The sequence below is a fragment of the Euleptes europaea genome, chromosome 9, assembly GCF_029931775.1.
Source record: "Euleptes europaea isolate rEulEur1 chromosome 9, rEulEur1.hap1, whole genome shotgun sequence".
In the NCBI taxonomy this organism is placed as follows: Eukaryota; Metazoa; Chordata; class Lepidosauria; order Squamata; family Sphaerodactylidae; genus Euleptes; species Euleptes europaea.
In genome coordinates, this window is record NC_079320.1 from 34638355 (window position 1) to 34662811 (window position 24457).

At 41.1% G+C, this 24457-nt stretch overlaps 1 protein-coding gene across 1 annotated transcript in view; it reads left to right on the forward strand.

Moving 5' to 3' along the window:
* LARP1B (La ribonucleoprotein 1B) overlaps positions 1–13609 on the forward strand; it is a 36252-nt gene extending 22643 nt beyond the window's left edge. The window contains 10 exon segments of the mRNA XM_056855036.1: positions 50–219; positions 1698–2069; positions 3054–3177; positions 3623–3831; positions 4172–4278; positions 6681–6841; positions 7458–7602; positions 12067–12176; positions 12267–12394; positions 13328–13609. Coding sequence (XP_056711014.1) covers positions 50–219; positions 1698–2069; positions 3054–3177; positions 3623–3831; positions 4172–4278; positions 6681–6841; positions 7458–7602; positions 12067–12176; positions 12267–12394; positions 13328–13609 — 1808 coding nt within the window.
* Positions 13610–24457: the final 10848 nt, after the last annotated feature.

The window sequence follows — 24457 nt, forward strand, 5'->3', positions numbered from 1 at the left end:
TACAGTGCAACTGATCTGTTCAAAATAAAGAAATAATGTCTGTTTTTAGAATCTGCCCCAAGCTCTCCAAGAATGGGAAGCCTAAGTACTAAGAAAAGTACAGAAACAAGTAATCTTCAAACAATGTGTAAAGGATTATCTACTAGTTTGCCAGATCTGGACTCTGAACCTTGGATAGAAGTAAAAAAAAGGCATCGTCCATCCCCAACTAAGCCAAAGGTACTGTAGAATGACTTAAGTAATGTTTTTAAAGACACAACACAGAAAGTACTTAATTATTAGGTCAGTTCTGGGAAGGCTGGAAGGGAGTAAGATGAATTCTATAATAACGTGATGATGAAATAAAGTCACTATATATTGACTTTTCTGGCATGAAAGCTAATCTTGGAAGGTTAGCTACTTGTCACTTAGCAAAATTGTTCCTCTGAAGTCTTGAAAATGTGTTTGAGATACAGGCAGTAAACTAGAGATGTGTTGAACCATTGATAAACCTGTTCTTCTTGCTATCTTAACTGTAACTGATGTATCTTACTAAAATTTAATGGTAGATTTGATTTTAGTGATTTTTTCTAGCACCTTTTCAGGAATCTAGTTTATTTGAAAGTGTATTCATACATCCTTATATCTAATAGCCAGGTGTGACCTTTATGAAAAATCTGCAACAGGGCCATCCATAATTAGAATATAAATTTCTGAAAACCTAGGGAACTCCAGATTTGCAGAAAAAGCTGAAATTAAATAAAACATGAAAGGGGCAGGTAGGAAATCACTCCCCCCAAAAAAAATTAACAGCAAAACAAAAAAAACAAACAACAACAAAAAAGGTTCCATTCTGATGAGATCTTGCAAGAAGACCTCACAAGATCTCAACTGTCATTTTGGGTTGTTAAGGCAACCTCTGAAAACTGGTTTCCATGTTGAGTAGTGTTGCAGGGAATTTGCAGAAGGGTTTAGTATCCACTCCCAAGCATTGTGTGCTGTGCTTTGCTCAGATAAACTACTGCTGCTGGAATTGTTGCACTACCATTGCTAGAAGAGTAGAGTTGCAAGCCACAGATGCAGCATTCTACAAATCCACTTACTTACCAGCCCCTGGTGAGTTTGTTGTTATCCTGGCAATTTGGAAGCAGTAGATAGCAACAAAGGGCAAAAAAAAAGCTGGTGGGGCATCAGAGATGGAGCTGGGAAAGACCCTGCATGTTCCACCAGAGTGAGGGCAGCCTTACCTATTACCTGTTCCACCAGAGGCAGAGTTGGCAGCCTTACCTGTTACCACTTAATCTTTATTGATTTTCCACACAGAAAGGTTGGCTGCCTATTGCTGGCCCTGGTGTGAATCTTGAGACAAATGGAGTAGGGCTGGTGAGAAGGAAAAATGAGAGAGGGGCTTGCAAGAGGCTGCACATAAAATGCTTGTGGCTTCCCCTTGTCCTTTTCCCTTAATGATGCATGATAGGAATACAATGAGAGAGTCCTCCTCACTTCACATGCAATCATATGGGTGGCTTCAATTTATCTTTCCTTTCCCCGTCCTTGGTGGTTTTGTCCTCTCCTCTTGTCCCTCCCCCAAGGTATGCCTTTCACCGTTCCAGTTTTTTTGTTTTAATTTGCTTTGCAGCTGGATCCTTATTTCCTTATCGAGTAACTAGCTTGTGGCTTTTATTAATTGAAAGTGTCACACTTTTGTCTTTTTTTAGGAACCTGTGCCTATACTTGAGGAAATGTCAAGTCAGCAGCCACCATTGCCACCAGAAGAACAAGAACAGGAAGAGCTTGACTTTTTGTTTGATGAAGAGATGACACAAATAGAAGGCCGCAAAAATACCTTCACGGAATGGTCAGATAGCGATTCAGATTATGAAATTGATGATCAGGACCTAAATAAGATTTTGATTGTGACACAGACACCACCGTATATGAGAAAGCATCCTGGAGGAGATCGCACCGGTAACCATGTATCTCGGGCAAAAATTACAAACGAACTTGCCAAAGTCATTAATGATGGCTTATACTACTATGAACAGGATTTGTGGACGGAGCAGAGTGAGAATGATTCTCTTGCTACAAAGGTAATCATGCTTGAACTGTTTGACATATTATTTTAATGAATCTGTTTCTTGGCCCAGTTTTTGTTAATAAGGAACTGCTTTAATAGATGAAAATAAATAGGTACGACAATTGCTGTACATGTTATAAGAAATGTGTTATGCCTTAGAACTTTGGGTTTTTATTCATGAAGAATGTGTTTTGTTTCAGTTTCTGGTTATCAAGATTGGTAAATTAAGGGTAAAATCCATAAATGACAGGTGTTTCTTCCTTCAATTCAACAAAAATAATATTCCATTATAGAAAACTGGATATTTGGTATTTTAGTGTTAATCATTTTCACTGCAGCTTTGTGATGGTTACGTTGGCATAGCACTTTACCTGTTTTGTTCACGTTTTGAGACTTGGCTGTAAATGGGTGAAAAGTACTACATGCTTTTGAGAAAGTAAAGGAAAGGGGGCCATTATTGACAAAGGGGGAATAAAAGCCTGAAAGCAAGGGGCAAGTATAGCCATGTATCCAATTTGAAAGGATTAATATTATTCACAGCCCAGAATCTTGACATGAAAGTATGTTCGTCGATTGCCTTTAAAAGGAATATGGTATGGCTACTTGGATTTAGTGTGTGATATTGCTATCCATTATTATTGGCTTTTTAGGGAAGAAATCTAGGCATAATTTGGTTTTTCTCCCAGGAAAGGAGGAAAATATGGCATTTACTTCAAAAGGAAAAAGTGGCAGCGCTGTTACTCAGTCTTGTCAATATGTTTATGCAGAGTCTTTGTGAAAGGTGTTCTTCTGTTTTAGGCATGATGTGACCCTGGAAAGGCTGGTCAAAATATTTTACCGTCTTCATGAGCCAGGAACAATTTTATTGCTCTCCATTTGCCAGCTATTAAAGCGAACTTTTATTATTTCAGTTTCTTCTTCCTGAAATAATTTAGTATTTTTACCATTTTGTTGTTTATATAGATTGGTACAGGTAAACATTTGTTTTCCATTTCAGCAGGAAATTGAAATCTTTAAGAAGTTAAATCTTATCAGTAAAGAAGAGTTTGACAATCTTACCCCCGAACATATAACTGATCCAAATCAAGAAATACCTCCAGGTCCTCCAAGATCTCAACAAGGTATATATCCAGAGTAAAACTATCCCATGTCAAAATAAAGTATTCAATATAGTAAACAAATGCAAACTATGCCATATATAAAGCAGTAAACAATTTGCCTTAATTTACATAATTTACATAAAGGTTGCAGAATTGAGCTTTTTATCACTGGGTAAATGAGAATCAATATGATTGAATCATTGGATTAAATTATGGTTTAAATCACTAATATGAATAACTGATTTAAATAAATTGTCCTATCTGGAAATTCATATTTGGGAACAAGCATACATACTTCACTGATTGCAGCCAGTTAGAGGCCTTTATATACAAGCTAGTAACATGATCCATTTCATATAAAACTGTGAATCCTATGTATAAATCCTATATATCCTATATCTGTCTCTGCCTTAAGAAAGCCAGGTACTTCATATTTATTGTTCAGTCTCATGTTCTTTTGGTTTAGATTTAACTGAGCTCGCTTGTAAATTGTTCGGTATTCAAGACGTACCTCCAACAACAATGGCTCGCTCACTGCCAACAGCTGTCCCTGAATCTCCTAGAGTCCATTCTTCCAGAACACCAAGAACTCCTCGTACGCCAAGACTACAAGATCCTAATAAAACACCTAGATTCTATCCTGTGGTTAAAGAATCAAGATCCATTGATGTGAAGGTAACAAAAAGCCATTTACTTCTCAGTCCTAAAACTATGACACTGCTTCTTATTGCCAGAGGGCATAATCTCCGAAGGTCTTGTGGATCGGAAATTTTTCTAGTATAGAAATTACATTTATAGATTTGGTCAACACTATTAAATCCACAAGGAAATTGTAAGACATCCTGATGACCTTGTGAAAGCGAGGCAGTTGGGTAGTGATGCTCTATGACCTCATAATGCAAGTGATATACCATATGAAACTTCATAACACTTGACTTTAATTAGCTTGTGATTCTTCAGAAAAGTGACTCCAGTCACATCAGTACAACACGATGTTATATTTTATTTATCATAGACACGAAGGAAAAGAAAAACACGTCACAGTACAAACCCTCCACTAGAAAGTCATGTTGGCTGGGTAATGGATTCCAAGGATCACAGGCCAAGAACATCTTCTATAAGGTAGTAGAAGTTCATCATATGCTAGCTAATTCTAACTTTTGTGTTCATAAAATCAGTGAGAAAGTTACTATTTGTATAAAGTTTTCTTTCAAGAGTGAAATAAATAAAATGGGAAGAAAATAAGAGGAAAAAAAGGGCTGCTGTCAGTGATGTGGAGCAGAAGATTTTCCAGTGTTATATTTTTCCGTGGAAGACTTTGTGCACTGAATATTTAAATATAGCTGTATCAACAGTTATCAGGGCTGTTGCAAAACAATAATGATAGATGGGTTAAATGTGGGATATCAAGTGAGGACAAACCCTATCTTTTTACATGGTCCAGGCTTGAACATGGTACATTTACCTTTTTTTGGTAACGTTATTTAAATTATTTATTTAAACATGAATGGGAAATTTTTCTGATTAAATTATCCTAGAAAATCTGCTTCACTGGCTGTGTATTTTTTATTTGGGAGTAGATTTCTGTATACAAAATACACATTTTCAGTGTTAACTTACAAAAATGATCTGAAATTATACATTGTGATTTTTCCTGAAACATGAATGAGTAATGGCCATGAAAAGATTACATCTATTTTGATTTTATTATGTGGCCATCCTTTGTAATATATTCATTGCTTGAGTTATGAATGATGTTGCCTTAGAAGTTAAGTACATATTGTGTTTGGATATTGACTATCTGTCCAGTACGTATTCTTGGAAAGCTTACAGGCTTCTTATGGAATGGATTCCATATATCTAGGTGGAATGGGAATCCCTTTCAGAGTACAAGATATATTTATCAGAGTGCCCCTAAGAGAAAAACTAGAACAACATGAAAACTATGGACACAGATAGAACTGATCTGTATCATTAGAATACCTCACATTTTGACCTGCATCTGTTTTGCCTCTAGTATTGATACTTTTCGAATCACAGGATGTTTGAATACTTAACCTCAGTTGATTGTTTTTGTAGCAGGAAGTAACATAAGAACTGCCTTACTGGGTCTGACCAATGGTTTAGTATCCTGCTTCCCACAATGACCTTTCAGAAGTCTATGCCAAGCCCTACTATCAGGGCACAGAGGCCAAAGCCCCTCCGCCTATTGTATCTTTTAGTATTTGCTTTTAGTATTTGGAGAGACTGTGCCTATTTCCTGAGTGATTCCCCCCCTCACACACACACAAGCCACCTCAGCATATTACTAAATTTTGTTCTGGCATAGAGGCAGACCATGGATTAGAAATGAAACTATATCATCTAAGCAGCATAGAAAAAATCCTATGAAATAAAATATTTTTAAAAAAATCTTAGAGCCTATCTTGTCTCACTCTCTGGGTCTTCTAGGGGCTACACAAGTTACTCTGTAGAAGCCTGCAAGCTACCGGATGCTCATGAGCTATCTGTTCAGTTTAGAGTGGGGATTTCCATCTTCCATGAATTTGTCTGCTCCCCTTTTTAAAGCCATATAAGCTAGTGGCCATTACCACATCTTGTGGCAATAAATTCCAAAAATTAATGATGTTTTGTGTGAAGAAATACTTCCTTTTATGTGGCATGAATCTCCTCATCAACTTCACTGGATATCTCTTGAGGTCTAGAATATGGGAGAGGAGTAACCTCTCTGTATCACCTTTTTTCACACCATACATAATTTTATAAACATTTGTCATGTTTACCTTTTTAAAAAAACTGGAAAGTCCTGAACTCTTTAGCTATTCCTGGTTTGGAAGGTGTTCCAACCCTTGATAAATCTTGGTTGCTTCTTTCTGCTCCTTTTTCAGCTCTACAGTATCCTTTCTGAGAAGGGGCAACAAGAACTGTATGCAGTATTCCAAATATTGGTGCATTATAGATCATAACACAAGAGTGTTATGAAAATAAATAAAATGAAAATAACACAAGGGTGTTATGATACTGGCTGTTTTGTTTTCTACACTGCCACATGCTTAAGTGGATTATGCTTTCTGTGTAGTTACACTTGATGGAAGCACGTTCAAATTTTCAGGAACAAGTATGTGATACACTCCTAGGCATATACCAGTCCGGAATGCAGGTGGTAGTCTTCATGTTCTAATGTCTCCTTGGCTAAAACTCCCTTCAAGCAGAAAGGTAACATGCCAGTGAAAAGGATTTGTGCTTAACCTTCCTGTTGTAAAGTATCTTTTTTCTATGTTGTGCTATTTTTGATGCTGCGAAGCATTTAAATATGTAGTTCTCCTGCATTTTGACATGGTGGAGTCCCGAGGGAGGAGTATCATAAGCTCATTCTGAATGTTTGAATTACCTCTTGGTGGTGGCAGTGTTGGGAACTGAAGATTGTTTAACGTATTGTGCTAAATAAGAATGACCAGCTTCCTGTTATCACGAAAGTCCTGAAGAAATCTGACAGACTTGGTTTTTTTTAAAATTTCCTACAGCAGTTCAAATGCATCACCTTCTGAAGGGGCACCACTGTCTGGAAGCTACAGCTGCACCCCTCATTCACTTCCGACATTTCAGCACCCTTCTCATGAACTTCTAAAGGAAAATGGATTTACACAGCAAGTATACCACAAGTATCGCCGTAGATGCCTAAATGGTACAGACATCGTATTTTTTTGTTGCTGGAAATAAGTGCAAAATACTAAGCTGTATTTTTCCATTACCTTATTTACTGTTTGTGTGTTCTTAAAAGATTAAATTGTTTATACCTACATAGCTTTTAGACCTTAGTTCCAGGAATTATATCTCTGTTCATTATGTGTGTTTTTAACAGTTGTAGCATTGCAACAAATATATAAGTATTCCGATGCTTTTCTGTTTTGTTTTTTTCACTTAAGTGAATGTAAACAGAATTTTTGTTCTCAGTTACCTAGAGTCTTTAGGTAGCAAAATAATCAACCTCTGAGCAGTAGAAAAATTCCTACCATTTGAAGTTGTTACATGATTAGGATTAGTTTTTTTTAAGCTAGTTAGTTGAGTGTAAAGTGTAGTGACAATTTTTGAAATTTGTTAATGCAGTCCTAGCAGCAACAAAAGCAAGTTTTAAAGTATATTTAAATTTATAATTCCAAATTTTTTTGGAAGTAGTTGTCTAAGGTGTCTAAGGTGTGTGCTATTTGTTCTTTTATAGTATAGTTTAATATTGAAACTATGTTCAGCAGTTAGTAGAATTATATTTCTTAACAAGTTGTCTTGTACTTTTCCTTCTCCAGAAAGGAAACGGTTGGGAATTGGTCAGTCTCAAGAAATGAACACACTTTTTCGCTTCTGGTCTTTTTTCCTTAGAGACCATTTTAATAAAAAAATGTATGAGGAATTCAGACAACTTGCTCTCGATGATGCAAAAGAACACTACAGGTAATATTAAATATATTATTAGATCTGTAAAGTAAGATGTACAAAAACAGTGCCAACTTGTGTATCTGTAAGTGGTGGTTATTGCACTGTGTGATGCTTAGAGAACAATGGTATACCCAGGCAAATAATAGCACTGTTAACTGTTGAGTATGGAGCTCAGATGATCAAATATCTAATTTGAGGATACTGAACACATGGAGATCAGTTGAACACTGTTTTCCTTATTGAGTAACAGTTTTTTTGGAGAATCGAGTTATTTCATTCTCAAAAGTACATGTAGGTATAATCTTTCAAAGTTTGGTGACATTACCTTGGACAAATTAAAACCCATCAAATAATACATCTTATATTGAGCCGTTTTGGATGTTGTGATATAGAAAAACGCTGGTCATAACCTCCTGAGCTCCTCAACCAATCACTGGGCAGTATCCATGGAGCTTTCTAGGGTGAGAGTGAATTCCCCCTCCCATACCAGACACACAGCTGTGTGAACTAATTAATAGGCCTGAGTAGATGGCCTTGACCAGTAACCACCAGTGTGTGGAGGTGGCTAACACTTGCAGAGGATCTGGAACAGTAAACTGAGCTGGAACTAACTCGAAATCCGCCACTGCCATCTCCATCATGACTCTGTCTAATGGCGAGGGGGCTGTCCCTCATACATGTAGTGAAATCCTCACAATCAAGCCAGTCATGATTGCAATATAGGGTTGTGGAAACATAGGGAATCCCCAGCTTTGAAGGGAAGTCTTAACTTTCTTGAGGACAACTAATTTGGGGATGCAAAATATTCTCTGTAATGCATGCGCTGACATAGCATTCAGATAATGTTTTAGGTTGCCTTAGTAACTCAAAATGACCTGCAGAAACTGGGGGTGACCAGAAAAAAGCAGCTGGCAGCATGCAGGGAAAGGAGAGTAGTATTCAAGCCATTCATTCAAGGCAGTATTCATTCAAGCCATGGTTGTTCTTTTTTTAAGGTTTTCGTATTCCCTTAAGCCTGCACAGAGCCTCCCATTTCTTTTTCTGAATTGAAATTGCTCAAACACATAGCCTTTCACTGAAGGCTATGTGTTTGCTGCTTCATTGAGTAGATGGTTTTACTGAGCTATCCTCCCTAATCTCAAATCTTTCCTGGGTAGTTCTTGTTTTTTGAGATCCTTTCTGTGTATATTTGAAGCGGGACATATTTGCTCCAGTGTGCATTACCCTGCACTAACCTCCGTTACCATTTTGGTGTCCTTTCATGACGCGAGGATGTTGGGTGCAGCAACATAATGGCTGCCACAGGAGGTGGAGCCAGCCACAAAATCATCGCCACTGCTTAACTTCAGTAACACAGTGCAGATTCTTGTGCTGTGGTGGCAGCTGCTGCCAAAGCAACATTTAAATTAGTCTGTACAGCCAATCAGAAGACTTGCTTGGCACAAGTTCTACTTCGCCCCACCCACTTCCTCAAAACACTTGGCAGGCATCAGTAAAAGTGTTGGTGGGTGCCATGGTATACACGGGCACCACATCGGGGACCCCAGGTTTAGGGCCTCAGCATATCGTAATCTGGCCTCACTTGAAGCACTCTTTGTTGCATGGGTTTTGTCTGTACAGGTCTTCCAACCGCTGGCATTGCTTGTCTGCCCTCACAGCTGAGGGAAAGGATGGCATGAAAGATCAGCTACGGCAAGGACTTTTTTGCTGTTGTTACTCACAGTAGCAGATCTTGCCTGTCATCCCTTCCGTCAGGATCCAATGGCAAATATATTAGGGGATTGCCGAAAACTTAGGTGCTTACTGGTCAAACGTTCAAAGAATTCTAAAAAGATTGAGGAAGCAGGGCATAACATACCTGTAACTTCCTGTATTTTCCTTTGGATAATTTTTAAAAAATTGATGCCCAGATTTAGTGACAAACTACATATTTTATGACAACCTATAAACCTTTACACACAATTCCTTTAAGAACTTCTTGGGTATATGTTGTCTGCATCTGACGACTTGCTAATTTTGAATAGGCTCCAGAACTATCTCTTATTCCTTTTATTGGTTTAATTCTGCAGGCGTTCTTCCCCCCAAAGGGGATTTAGGGCCTGAGTATCTGTCCAGTATCTTCCTCAATTAACACTGCTGCAAGAAAGAATAATTCAATTTATGTTGCCTCCTTAACGATGCTTCACAGATCTTTTCGTTACCAACATTGCACAATAGCTTAACTGACTCCTTGGCTAGTTTGCTGATTCTGATGTATTAGTAACATGCTCCTTAAACTGTTTTCATTTGTCTTATGGTCAATCCATTTTGTTCTTGTTTTTTCCTTTGTTAAAATTCGTGCAACAGATTCATGGCTTAGTTTTGCTTTATATAACATCTTTTCTACCCACTAGGACCGTGTTGGCGAACCTACGGCACGGGTGCCACTTCCGGCACGCGTAGCCCTTTCTGCCGGCACTCACGGTTCCTCCAAGCCGCTGGGCTCTGCCCCACCCCGGATGGGGGAGGCTGTAGCCCAGGGGTGGGGAACCTCCGACATCATTGGCGGTGGCCCCCGGACTCTCCCACAGAAGCTGCCGCCATTGCTGCCGCTGGAGCGTGCGCGGCCAGCCAGGCGGGTGGGAGAGCAGGGAACAGAAGCCGAGCGCCCACACTCGGCATGGCTGGCGGCTTCTCCAGCGCCCTCTGGGCCTGTGCGGGCGGAGGGGCATGGCTGGTCGGTGGGTGCGAAGGAGGCGCCCTCTGCCCCACCCTGCTCGCCTCTCACAAGCCTGCCGCCGCGCCCCACCGAGTGGCAAATCCAAGGCAAAACCTCCCATGCATAAATGGCCTCTTTCTTTTTCTGTCTCCCTCTGTCCTTTTCTTTCTCTCCCTTGCTCCATTTCTTTCTCCCTTTCTCTCTCTTTTTCTTTCTTTCTCTCCCTCCCTTCCTTCCCTTTCCCCCTCCCTTCCCTCCTTCCTTCCTTCCTTCTTTCCCTCCAGCGGCTTCTCCGGCACCCTCTGGGTCTGTGCGGGCGGAGGGGCGTGCAGTCCTATTCCACCTTTGAAGTGCCCACACGCTATCCTCCAAACACCTTTCCATTTGTCTTGATATGTAGAGAGAAAACACTAAGGAACTAGTTGCCAATCTCCAGGTACTAGCTGGAGATCTGCTATTACAGGTGATCTCCAACCAATAGAGATCAGTTCCCCTGGAAAAAATTGCCACTTTGGCAATTGGACTCTATGGCACTGAAGTCCTTCCCCAAACCCTGCCCTCCTCAGGCGCCACCCCAAAAACCTCCCACTCATGGCGAAGAGGAACTTGGCAACCCTAGCCTCTCCCTCTGGGCCCCCTCTGGGGGTGGTATTCAGGTTAAATTGCCGCATTGGCACTCAGCAATAAATAAGTGGGTTTTTGGTTGCAGTTTGGGCACTCGGTCTCTAAAAGGTTCGCCATCACTGCACTAGGAGTACCGAAGGCAGTTTACATCCCAACTTTAAGAAAGTCCCCTATAACGCACATTAAAAACAATAAAACAATAAAAACAGAAGCAAAATGTATCAATAAGAGCCGTACTAACACTCATCAATTAAAGATGGAGAGCAGCAAAACAAAACACATACTTCAAAGGCCTCACAGAATAACAGTATCTTCTTGTCAACTCTGGGAGGCCTGAAGGGTGCAGTTCTTGCCTTCTGGGAGAGAGTCCCATAATCTTGGAGGCAGGTGCTGAAAAGGACCTCTCACAGATGCCCACAGTCATAAAAGATAAAGCATGTTCCTGCAGGGAGGATCCATTCATCTATTTTGGGCCTTATGTAGGTTGATTAGTGTGGTTGGAAAAGCATTACAGTAAGTTCCAGTTAGAACCCTAGTAGTCACATTTTGAACTTGCTGAATTTTCTAAACTGTATTCAAGGACAGTGTCATGTAGTGTATGTTATAGTTGAATTAAGACATCAGACATGTATAACAATGGCCCAGTCAACTTTTTTTCAGGAACAGTGCAGCTAGGAACCAGCCTAAGCCGAAATAAGGAATTCCTGACCCTTTTTGCCACTTGGCTGTCCATAAACAGGAAAGAATCAAGGAGGACCCATACACACCTTTTCTTTTAGAGGGAGAATAATCCAATATTGATCTGATCAGCAGGGCTCTTATGTTTATGATCAACTATTGTAAAGCACAGTCATTTATCCCATTCACAAATCTTGTTTTTCTCATGCTTAAAACCCTAGCCATTATATCTTGAGTGGCCTTTTGTAACATGATCTGTTGCACTGTGACATTCTCACCAAGGAGCGTTGGTTTATAGAAATACAGCATTGGCCAAATATAGTATTGGCCAAAGAAATTAGGTTATGTGAAAATTGAGGTGCCTGAATAAATTCCCCCATGTCTCATCACTGACCTTTGTTCGTACAGCATTGTAACACTGCAATCGATTGTGGATTAAAGTTGTTGTGTACATTTCTGTAATGTTATTCATTCAACAGGTATGGTCTCGAATGTTTGTTCCGGTTTTATAGCTATGGGTTGGAGAAAAAATTCAGGCAAGAGATATTCAGAGATTTCCAAGAAGAAACAAAAAGAGACTATGAATCTGGTAATACCTTGTTGATAATTATCTTTCATTATATTATTTGCTTTCATACTTAATTTTTTAGGTATCTCAATATGTTATTTTTATTACTAGGTCAGCTATATGGACTTGAAAAATTTTGGGCTTATCTAAAGTATTCACAGTCTAAGACTCCACCTATTGATGTGAAACTTCAGGAATACCTCTGCAATTTTAAAAGATTGGAAGACTTCAGAGTTGATGTAAGTGGTAAAGATCTTCTGATCAAATAGTATACTGGGTTAGCTGAGTAATTTAAACTACCTACACAAAGTCAAAATTAATGCAAACTAGTCAAAAGGCTGTTATGATTGGAGTAACTGTTAGATTTTCTGTTAAGTGCCTGTACAAAGAAGGATAGTCAGCTTTATTCAGCAGTGAAGGCTGGCTTTGTCATATAGTTTACAAGCAAGGTGATAATTTACCAATTTAACTCAAAATTTATACTATACCATTAATGTGGTAAATCCCAGGCCATGGCTTGTAGTTTTCTATGCTGTTTCAAATTTGGCATGTTTAGACATGCAGCAGCCTCATGTAACTAGCTGGTTAATCAATCTGGCTTCACCAAGAACTTGGAAATGTTCTATCTAATGATTGGGCAACCCATTCAGTATGCATAATAATGTTAATGGTACAATGAAAAAAGGAGTGGACAGCACTACTCCGTGGTGGTTCCTCATGTATGCAAAAGAAGTGTTCATAAAATTTGTGTAAATATCAGCCAGGTACTGGCTGCTAGAGCTAAGCTGGACAAAAACTAACATCAAAACACATGATGATGTCGACGTATGATGTTTGATACCTGCTTTACAAGCCTAGTGGTATGTGTGGCAGTATATAAACACATCCATCATTTCAAATAATCCTTATTGTTCAGAATCAGGAGAGGCTTAAAATGAGAATGGAAAATTTATCACCCCCTCCGTGTTTGTGTTTGAACCTTTTTTTAAAAAAAATTATTAGTGGCATTTGAACAGACCATATTGCTGCACAAAACTCTTCTGGTGGGGTGGAATTGATTCCTGTACGCGTGGGTGTGTCATTGCTGCTTTATGATTCCAGATTCATGACTACTTAGGAATGCTGCTTATTAGACAGCTAAGTGCATTACTATTTGCTGTTTGTTCTTTCAGCCTCCTATTGGTGAGGAATCTGGGAGGAAAAGGCATTTAACTGGTGAGGAGAGTGATCATCATCGACATCAGTCCAATTCGTCCAAAACCCTTGTTGGTAATTCCACAGCTGCCTCTCAGGTTCAAGTCCCAATAAACTTTCCCACTGCAAATACTGTACAGGAGTTGAGTAACAGCATATCCCAGAACAATACTGCCACAAAATCAAGGAGTGACCTAACTGAGCAATAGACTTTCATTAAGCTTGAACCTTCAGATCAACTCCTAACGCCAGTATTTTAGCTCACGGATCTTCAGGGAGAGCTATTTTAAAGCTTGATTAAAAACAAATGTATAGGAAAACGAAGGTTTGCATTTGCTTTCTCACAAGATTAAGTTCCCAGTACTTCCCCCTGATCAGTTGTATTGGGTTCTGGGATCACCTGAGAGATCCTGGAGAAATATCTTTTGGTCTTGGTGGTGTTATCCCTGACCTGCTGTTTACAGGAACTCCATTCCATATGCAAAAATATTTTGGGATGCCTTACATTTCAGCTCATACTTCGTCAAGAAGTTATGGGGGTACTTGTGCAACGTAAACCTTTTCTTTTTATTCAAAGTTTCCACTGTTATTTCTACTAATGGAAGCCAAAAAGAGAGGACATATTTTTTTAAATGCAGAAAGAGAGGATTTAATTTGGTAAATTCATATACAGCTACATCTTTTTTGTAACATGCACACTCCACGATGTATAGGATTGTGCACATCTCTTGGGTGCTGAATTCCATTCAGTTATTTTGCTGTCTAGTTCTTTTAATTCAGCATCTTTGTAATTTGGGGTTCAGTGGGGAGTTTTGCATTAGGCATTAATCTATTTGGTTTTTAAGATGTTTTCTTTTATGCTGGTTCTCATTCGTACTTGAGCAAAATAGATTAGCGGGAAAGGGGTATAACTGCATTGTCATATATTTAATAAGCTACAGTTTAAGCAGGCAAATAAAATGGTAGATGACTCTCGAATCACCCTCTGGTTAGTAGAAGTACTTGTGCTTTCAATTTAATTTCTCTATACAAGTAACTCATGCTGCAAGAAAGATTATTTTTGAGCATCTAATTATATTGTAATATTTGACAAAATTTCAAGAGAAATTTAAAAAAATAGCATTTCCCCCCAAAAAAATTCAGTGTCAGAGTGAATTTAAATAAAGTTAAATATTATGCTCTGCTGTACCAGACCAACTGATTTTAAATTGGTCAAGACATCACTTTCCTTAAATGTAAATGATTCTTTCAAAAAGTAATTTCTTATGTTAGGAGGTGGAAGATAACTGGATGTATCATCTGTAATTTCTTAATAGTTTCAGTTATTGTGATTTTAAAATGATTAGAATAAGGGAAAGGGAAGGCCTCCTTAAAGTTGGAGTAGTAAGAATAGGTGTATTTTTACTATATACAGCAAACCAGTGAAACTTGGCAGCCTTCAGGTAAATTTCTAGAAGCCTAACACTGTATACCTTATTACTGGAAGAGATACTGAATGATCCAACATTAATTTAAATGGATTTCTATGGCAGAAAGAGTAGCAGTCCATTACATTTTATGTCATGGTGCATTGTAGAACTGAATAGAACAATTATGAATATTTGCATTTGAGTATCTGGATTTCCCAGTAATTTCTACACTCAAACTAACCTTTTAGAACTGCTCTATTTTGAAAAGAAACTAGGAATTGATGACACACATTTTATATAGCATCTTTTCAATGTTCTAAAATTGTATATCTCAAACCTGTGTTCAATCTGTGTCACCTCCTCCATGAAAATGATGCAATTGTAAATTTGGATTTAAACTGTATATAAAAGAAATATATTTACTTTCATTTCTTTGAATGAAATGTGTGCATATTTAGTCTTTAGTATGTATAATTTGTGGTATATTTGCTCTGGGCTCTGAGAAGGAGCAGGAAAGAGAGCTGCTGGGGTGCTGATTGCGGAAGGTGATTGCAGCTCATTGGGGAGGGTCTGTTTTGCCTGAGGCTGACTGCTGGCCCTGTTCTCTGCTGGGTGAGCCTTGAACTGCATAAGGCTCCTCAGTCAGCTGGGCTCTGAGAAGGAGCAGGAAAGAGAGCTGCTGAAGTGATGATTGCGGCCGATTGGGGAAGGGTGTGTTTTGCTTGGGGCTGACTCCTGACCACACTTTCTATTTAGTGAACCTTGAACTATGTAAGGCTCCTCCCACGAGCTCAAGGGCTCTTGGCCTGTGGCTCTTAGCCTGGGGGCCTTGTAAGAAGCTGAGAAGTTTGTACCTCCTATATGTGTTAAGTTTTTTTGCTTTGCAAGCAGGGAGTCTTGTGAGGCAGTTTGTCAGGGGAATTATCAGGGAAGTGCAAGAAAAACCAAACCACTTCTGCAATGGATTTCAGTGTGGCTGGTGAGGGACCTGAGGCAGTGACATGCAAAGTCTGTGGCATGTTCGTATTCTTACCTGAGGATAAGAGCAATTACACTTGCAGCAAGTTTAAGTTGATAGCCCTACTGGAGAAGATACAGGGACTTGAGGCATGCTTGTCCATGTTCCATTTGATAAGAGAAGGTGAAGAGTTCATGGACAGAACACATGAAACACTCATGAGAGGGCAACTGGAGGAGGAGGGAAAGATATCTCAGCAAATGGAGGAGCTTCCAACACAGGAGGAGAGCGCATGGAAGAATGTAACCCATAGAAGCAGGAAAACTAGGAGACATTCTGACCCTCTGTTGCTAAACAATCCGTTCCAGGATCTCCCTATAGATATTGTTTCTGGACCACTTGAACGAGGGCTACTCCACCAGCCTCCCTGAAGCTTGAAGGAAATTTCTCAGGCCCCTGTGGATGAGAGGACTTGAGCTTTCCCAGTATAGGAGGAGGCATGTGCTGGTAATTAGGGATTCCCTACTGAGAGGGGTAGAGGCTAAAGTGTGCCGACCAGATTTGTCATCTCAAGAGGTATGCTGTCTACCAAGTGCACACATCCAGGATGTGACAGAAAGAGTAGAAAGACTCATCAAGCTTACAAATTATCCTTTCTTGCTCATCCATGTGGGAACAAATGATATTGCCTGGCACAACCCAGAACGTATTAAAAGAGACTATGCGGCTCTGGGTAAAAAGGTGAAGGTCCTGGGAGCACAGGTTGTGTTTTCACAGTTCTTCCTATCGAAGGCCGTGGCTTAGGAAGGTAAAGAAGAATTCTGCAAATAAATTACTGGCTATGTAGATGGTGTCATCAGGAAAGGTTTGGTTTTTTGGACCACGGCTTACACTTTTGAGATGAAGCTCTTCTGTTGGGTTTTTGTTTTGTTTTTTGCACCTCATGAGGGTAGGAAAAATGTGTTTGGTGAGAGACTTGCAAACCTGATAAGGAGGGCTTTAAGCTAAATCCTATGGGGGAGCGAGACAAAAATTCAAAGCCTAGTATGATGCCAGTAACTGGAGATAAGAACACTAAAGATTTATGGCGAGTGGCACATATGCAAGGAAACATTAACTCGCAGGTAAGTACAGAAATTTAAACCTCAGGGCACATAAACCATGGATTCCGATGTCTACACTAATGCTCAGAGTATGGGAAACAAGCAGAAGGATCTTGAAGTCCTAATACAGGAAGGGGACTGTGACCCAATAGGCATTACTAAAAAAATCTTTGGAGATTTTTAAGCAGAGGCTAGATGGCCATCTGACAGCAATGCTGATTCTGTGAACTTAGGCAGATCGTGAGAGGGAGGGCAGGAAGGGTTGTGTCAGTGCTTGGCTCTCATGGCCCTTTTGTACATACCCAGGGAAATGCCGATCATCACTTTAGGATCAGGAAGCAATTTTCCTCCTGGCCAGTTTGGCCAGGGATCTTGGAGGTTTTTTTTTTTTTTTTTTTTTTTTGCCATCTTCTGGACGTGAAGCGAAGGTTACTGGGGGTGTGGTGTGGGGGGGAGGTAGTTGTGAATTTCCTTTCATTGTGCAGGGAGCTGGACTAGATGACCCTGGAGGTGTCTTCAAACTCTTTGATTTTATAAAAAAGCAAAAAAAGTGTATGGTTTTTAAAATAAATTTTCTTAGTGTGTGGTAATTTTATTGTAGTAAATCTGAATGTCTGGCGTTTGGTACTGTAGTGGAAGAAGAGGGGTAATTAAAAATATACAGTGGGAAAGATGAGAGAATAAAACCAACAGTGTATTACAGCTGCCACCAAAACAAAATTATTTTAATCTGCAGCCAATCAGAATCCCTGATGCGCAAGAGCCCCACCTGGCCCCACTAATTTTCTAAAAACACTTGAAAGGCATCAGGAAAGGTGTTGGTAAGGCACCATGTTAGGGATCCATGTTTTAGAGATTTCTGATCTCACCCCCTCTTGTGGCAGCTGTTGGATTTGATATATTTCCAAAGCAAAATGCTTGTCAAAAAAGTTGGTGAAAGAAAATTATCCTGCCTTTAGTATATAATCACTTCGCATAGCAAATGGTTACTGCTAGAGGCTTGCTGAACCTATTCTTGTTCCGTGTAGGAATACAGGAATAGGCAAGGCTATTCACACACTTTGTTCAAATATTGTGTGAAGACAACTTCAATTCTATATTTCAAAGAAATTGTGCTGTCAAGTTTATCCAGAGTAAACGTGGGGATGAATCCTGCCAACATTGGTGCTACAAGAGGAAGGAGCTGTGATCTCAACCAAGTCTTCTCATTGCAGCCCTGTCCCCTGTGGCTTTTCATCCACCTAGGATCCTTAAGCCCCAGCACAACCTTCTGTGTGATCAAAAGGTGTCTCCTTGTCCTCTTTTGCCAGTGGAAAAGTTTATATGATCCGAAACCATTATCATTAACTTTCAGAATTAAGTGCTTTCTATAATTTGAAATTCCTAAGCAAATAATGGTTTAGTGGTTTGTGAGCAGAGGTGAAGGTGAAAGTTATGTGCCTAGGTGCCATTTGAGTTGCAGTTTACTTGCATCTCCTATTTGGGTTCTTCCTTTCATTAGTCTGCTGCATAACACAAGCTTAATCATTCTCGCTCTGGAGGAGGAGGTCATCTGCAAGATGGGTGTTTCCGTTTCCCCTTGCTCTGGGAGGCAGGAACAAACTAACTTCCTGTCTCCTGGGGGGAAACGCCCCCTCCTTTTCCAGTTCTTTCCTGCCTCACGACGGGAGAGCAGTTAGTTTTGCAGCTCTCTGCATTCCTTTATACAAAGAACTTCTTTGTTCTGTCCCTTTACCTTTTAATATACCTTACCTTAACTAAATTCTTTTCCCTGTCTTCCTGCTAGTCTCTTTCTTCGTCTTCACTGTTCTGTACTGTCTTTGGCTCTTTTAGTCGATTTTTCCCGCCAAAACAAAATGGCGACTAGTCGACCCGATGCCTATATAGCTCAGGAAGACTTAGGCCCGAGCCTGCTTGTCCCAGCATCGTAGGTCCAAGACAAGCCCCCTGGCAGCCACCTCTGTGGTTCTAAGGGGAAGGGCAAGAAGAAGGGAGACGGTTCCTCTAAGAGAAAAATAGTCGACGCGGCTCCCTCAAAAGGCGCCAAAAAAGCCGTGCCTGCCGCTCCCCGCTCTGTTGCCACAGCCGTGCCCATTCCTTTCTCTTTCCCAGACGGGGAATCGGAGCCGGCAGTAACTTCTGTGGCTTCCCAGCCTCCGCCAACAAACACGGAGACCGCAACTTGCCGGTAAGGCGCAGACTCCCTCTTTGGAGGGTAACGCACTTCTCTGTCCTCCTTAGAAGCGGCGGGACTAATCTCCCTGAAAGCCGAACTCTCCACCCTCATTAAAGACGCCTTTGTAGAAGGCATTAGGATGGTGCAGCTTGCCCCCCACCCGGCTCCTTACCCCCATGATACAGTTGGAGCCTTCCCTAAGCGATCCAGGGGAAGGGACTAGTTCCCAACCGCCCCATAGGATCCAAAGGCAAGAGGGAAACGAGTGGCTTACTAAGGCAGCCCTTAAGGCACCCCCCTCTAAAATGGCCACAGCCACAATCACCTTTTCCCCAGCTTCTTCAGAAGACGAAAGGGAAGAAGGAGAGTTCTCCGACGGAGAGGAGAGGGGCACAGAGGAAAAGCAGCTTTGGGTCTTCAACTCTGAGGACTATCGGCCTTTCTTGAATAAAACCTTAGCTGCACTTGATTTAAATGAAGCTTCTGACACTCAACCTCAGGGGAAGCAAATAGGCTACAAAGAGTTTTTCCACATGCATAACATCCCCCCTCGGGTGGTACCCGTCCCTGATTATTTTTTATCACTTATAAAGGCAGAATGGGAAAAGCACTTAGCTTCTCGCCAAGCCCCTGCAGCGATAAAGAAACTTTATAATATCTCTAGCACTTCAGCTGAAATCCTCAAGGTCCCCCTAGTGGATTCAGGTGTTTCAGCATTACATCCCTCAGACTTAGTCACAGAGGAGGGTTTGGGTCTTATCAAGGATCCCCTAGATCGCAAGGCCAATTTGGCATGCAAAAAATCCCATGATGCCGCTGCATGGGCCATACAAGCTTCCATTACCTCTGCGCTCGTATCCAGGGCGGCAATTGTGTGGACAAGAAAATTGGGTCAGCTTATTCCAGAGGATAACAAAAACGCCCTAGAAGGGGTATCCAGAATCCACAAGGCTGTGTCCTTTTTGGCTGACTCCACCTTGGACACTATGGTTTTCGCTGCTAAAGCCATGTCAACTACAGCGGCAGCTAGGAGGGCTCTGCGGGTCCGCCCCTGGCAGGTGGAGCACAGGTCAAAAATGGTCCTAATGGGGTATCCCTTCCAGGGTAAGAAGCTGTTTGGGGACAAACTTGATGAAATTTTAGTGGAAACTAAAGACAAGAAGAAGGCCTTGCCCAAAACCTCTTGCAAGGACCAAAAAGGTTTTTCCCAGCAGGGTTCCTTTCGTTCCTTCCACACCCTGTCACGTTTTAGACCAGACCACAGGAGAAATCAATGGAGCTCATACAAAGGCTCCTTTCGAAGGGGGGGTCGCTACTCCAAGCCCCCTCGGTTCCCCAACGCCCAGGGTGACAAGGGAGACAAGTCCTTCAGATCTTCAAAACAGTGACGCTATACTTCAGCCTGTGGGGGGCAGGCTATGTCAGTTCCATCTACAATGGAAAGCCTCCCACCCAGATGCCTGGGTTTATCAAGTCATCTCTCAAGGTTATCAATTGGAACTTCTCACCATCCCTCCAGATCGGCTCGTGATGTGCCCAGCTCTTACAAAAAAAAACTACTCAGGACAACAGAAGCCATTCAACACTTGATCGACATACAGGCCATCGAACCGGTCAGTCCAGTGGAACTATCATCAGGAGTTTACTCCTTTCTCTTTACAGGGCCCAAGAAAAATGGCAATTGGAGGGCAATTCTCAACTTAAAGCTCCTCAACAGGTACATCCACAAGCGGCAGTTCAGGATGGAGACCCTTCGCTCCGTCTCCGAGGCTCTGCGGCCATGGGACTTTCTGACATCCATAGATTTAAAGGAAGCCTACCTTCACATCCTGATACACCAGCCCCATCGGAGATTCCTGCGCTTCCGGTTCCACTTCCAGTTCCGGGCTCTTCCCTTCGGGTTATCTTCAGCCCCCCGGGTCTTCACCAAGGTCCTGGTGACCTTGATAGCCCTGGCAAGAAGGGAAGGAATAAGATTGCACCCCTATCTGGATGACAGCTTGATATGCGCGCCAACAAGAGATCTCTGTTGCAGTCACACAAAGATGGTCCTGGAGTTACTGGAGACTCATGGTTTCCTGATAAACAGGGAGAAGAGCCACCTTCTTTCTGCCCAACATCTACTCCACCTCGGGGTGTACATCAATACAGTCTCATATACCCTCCGGCTTCCAGAAGACAAAGTGTCCAAGATCTCATCCATGGCCAAGTCCATTTTTCTTTCAGTGTCACCTCATCTTATGACCCTGGCGAAACTTCAAGGGCTTATGGTTTCCATCATTCCTGCTGTGCGGTGGGCCAGATTCCATTCGAGGCCTTTGCAATGGTTTCTCCGGCCACACCAAAAGGATATCTCGTTCAAAGCACGCATACGATTGAGTTTGACCAAGTCAAACTATCTACACTTTTCCCCCTGAGTGCTTCTGTCTCTAGGCTGTATGTGTTCAGTACTGGACTATAGACTAGCAAAAAAGCTACTCCCACACACCATGAGCATACTATCCTGTAATAAACTTTTCCTTTTTTCTCCCTTTCCCATAATAGTAGGATTTAGAGGCATCTAATGAATCTGATGGACAGGGCAATAGATTCAGGATGGGGGGAAAAGAAACCACTTTACTCAAGTGATTAAATTGTGGGTTTCACTGCCAGTGGATTTCGGGATGACCATGAGCATAGACAACTTTAAAAAGGAATTCAGATTCATGGAGGATAGGCCCATCAACTGCCACCAGCCATCATGTGTAAAGGGATGTACAGATGCTGCAAACTTCTGAATAGCAGTGCTAGAAGCCAGCAGCAGGGAAATGCCTTGACGACTTCTCTGCCCCACTTGTTAGCTGCTCCATGAAACTGGATGAACCACTAGTATGGACCAGCAAGGCTCTTCCTATGACAAGTTTGTATGTAACTTTTGTACACAGTGCAAATTCCCACACGTAATGTTAGTCTGCCCTTGTTCTTTCCTTTTCCATGTTTGCAACCACTGATAACCCTAAATGGCTCTTTAAGATGAAAGTTATGAAATAGGGCAAGATTAAGTGAACAGGCTAACTGGGTCCTTTCCATTTTCCCTGCTGATGAGCTCATTTCTAGAGATGCTGTTTTGCATGTGCTGTACACAGGGTGACCAGGTTTATAACAAGTGAGGACCTACAAGCAACTTGTAAGGAGGGGGCATCCCATTCCTCCTGCCTTTCCTTTCTTCCCCTCCCAACTCTAACTATGCTTTCCTGCAGCTCTTTCCCACCCTGGGAAACTTTACAGCCAGGCTGGTTGAGAGACAAAAACTGCTCTTCTTGCCTTTCTGGCATCACTGGTATCTAGTATTAAATAGTTTTTTTGTATGAAGTTGCTCTCAAAAGTTCTTAGAAGCATCTTTGGCTTTTTTAGTTCACAAGTTTTATCCTCCCTCCTTTTAATGCCATAAAAAAGTAGGAAGTAGCTTCAAAAACAGACCAAATCCCCACAAAATACACCACTAGAGAAGAACTTTAAATCCCCCCAAACTGATTACATATCTTAAAATGGGAATGTGCCCACTCTATAAACTTTTAATAGCTCTAATAGGAGCTGTGGAACTGAAACTCTACTTAAGAACATAGGAAGAGCCTTACTGGATCAGACCAGTGGGCCATCTAGTCCACATTCCTGTCTCACACTGTGGCCAACCAGTTCCTCTGGAGGGTCAACAACAGAGCATAGCGGCCAAGGCTTTCCCCTGATGTTGCCTCTTGGTACTGGTATTTAAAGGTTTATTGCCTCTGAATGTGAAGGTTCCCTGTAGTCCCCACAGCTAGTAGCCATTGATAGACCAATTGATTCTTCAGGAATCTGTCTAATCCACTTTTAAAGCTGTCTATGCCTGTGGCCATCACTACATCCTCTGGCAGCGAATTCCACATTTTAATCACTCGCTATTTGTTTATCCTGAATCTACTGCCCATCAGCTTCATTGGATGCCCTCAAGTTCTGGTATTTTGGGAGTGAGAAAGTTTTGTCAACTCTGCACATATGCATAATTTTATAAACCTCTATCATGTCCTCCCTTTAGTAGTTTCTTTTCTAAACTGAGTTCCAGACTCATCAGCCTTTCCTCATAGGGAATATGCTCCAATTCCCCCCAAATCTTCTGTTGCCCTCTTCTGTTCTTTTTTTCAGCTCTCCGATGTCCTTTTTAAGATATGGTAACCAGAATTGTACACAGTATTCCAAATGAGGCTGCACCACAGAGATTATACATGGGCGTCATAATATCAGCCATTTTATTTTCAATCCCTTTCCTAATAATCCCCAACTCAGTTTGCCCTTTGCAGCACACGGGGTTGACACTTTCATTGAGCTAGCTAACTACTACAGCCCCAAGATATTTTCCACTCTGTCTCAGCAAGTTCTGAACCCATCAGCCTAAACTTGAAACTGGGATTTTTTTTTATTCCAGTGTGCATCACCTTACACTTACCAACATTGAACTTCATTTGCCACATTGTTGCCCACTCATCCAATTTGTGGAGATCCTGAGGCTCTTAGCAGTCATCCTTGGTTTTCACCATCCTGAATAATTTTGTCATCTGCAAACATGACCACTGTGCTACTCATCCTAGTTCCAGACCATTTATAAGCAAATTAAACAGTACAGGCCCCAATACTGAGCCTAATGGAGCCCCACTGCTCACTTCCCTCCATTGGGAGAACTATCCACGTATTCCTACTCTGCTTCCTGTCATTTAACAAATTGTTAATGCATAAAAGAACACATTCTTTTATCCTATTACTGCTAAGTTTACTCAGGAGTCTTTAGAGAGGGACCATGCCAAAATCCTTTTGAAAGTCCAAGTATATGTCTGCTGAGTCACCACTGTCTACATGCTTGTTCACTTTCTCAAAGAACTGCAAAAGGGTTTGGTGAGGTGAAACTTCCTTTTGCAGAAACCATGCTGATTTTCCCTCAGAAGTTAACATGACACATGCAGCACAAATTTAATATCTACATAACACTTTATTTCAAAAGTCAGAACACAAGTTGTTCATTTCTCAAAACAGACTGCATAATTTTAATTATGAATTTTTGGAGAAAAATTCTAACTGGCTCATGAATGGGAAGTGGATACTTTCAAATTACTATAAAGGACAAGTATGCACACATTAACGGTGGGGGAAACAGATACAGAAAATCTTTCTACACACACCATACAAGCAGTCTCTAGTCACAAGTCAACCTGAGCACGGGCCAGATGTGTTTGGTCATTTAAATATTACCTTTAATAGGTTAAAGATCTCTGCTGTTTAGGTTTTATTCATGCTTAGGACACTACCTTAGTGAATAGCTTTCACTATTGATGCTATACCGCTGTTCTGACAACTAGTTTATGGGAGGAGCATTTGAGAGTTAGACTGTGTACTTGTCATAATCACTAAACAGCTAAGAAAACAATGATAGTCTTCAGTGAAAATTGACACCA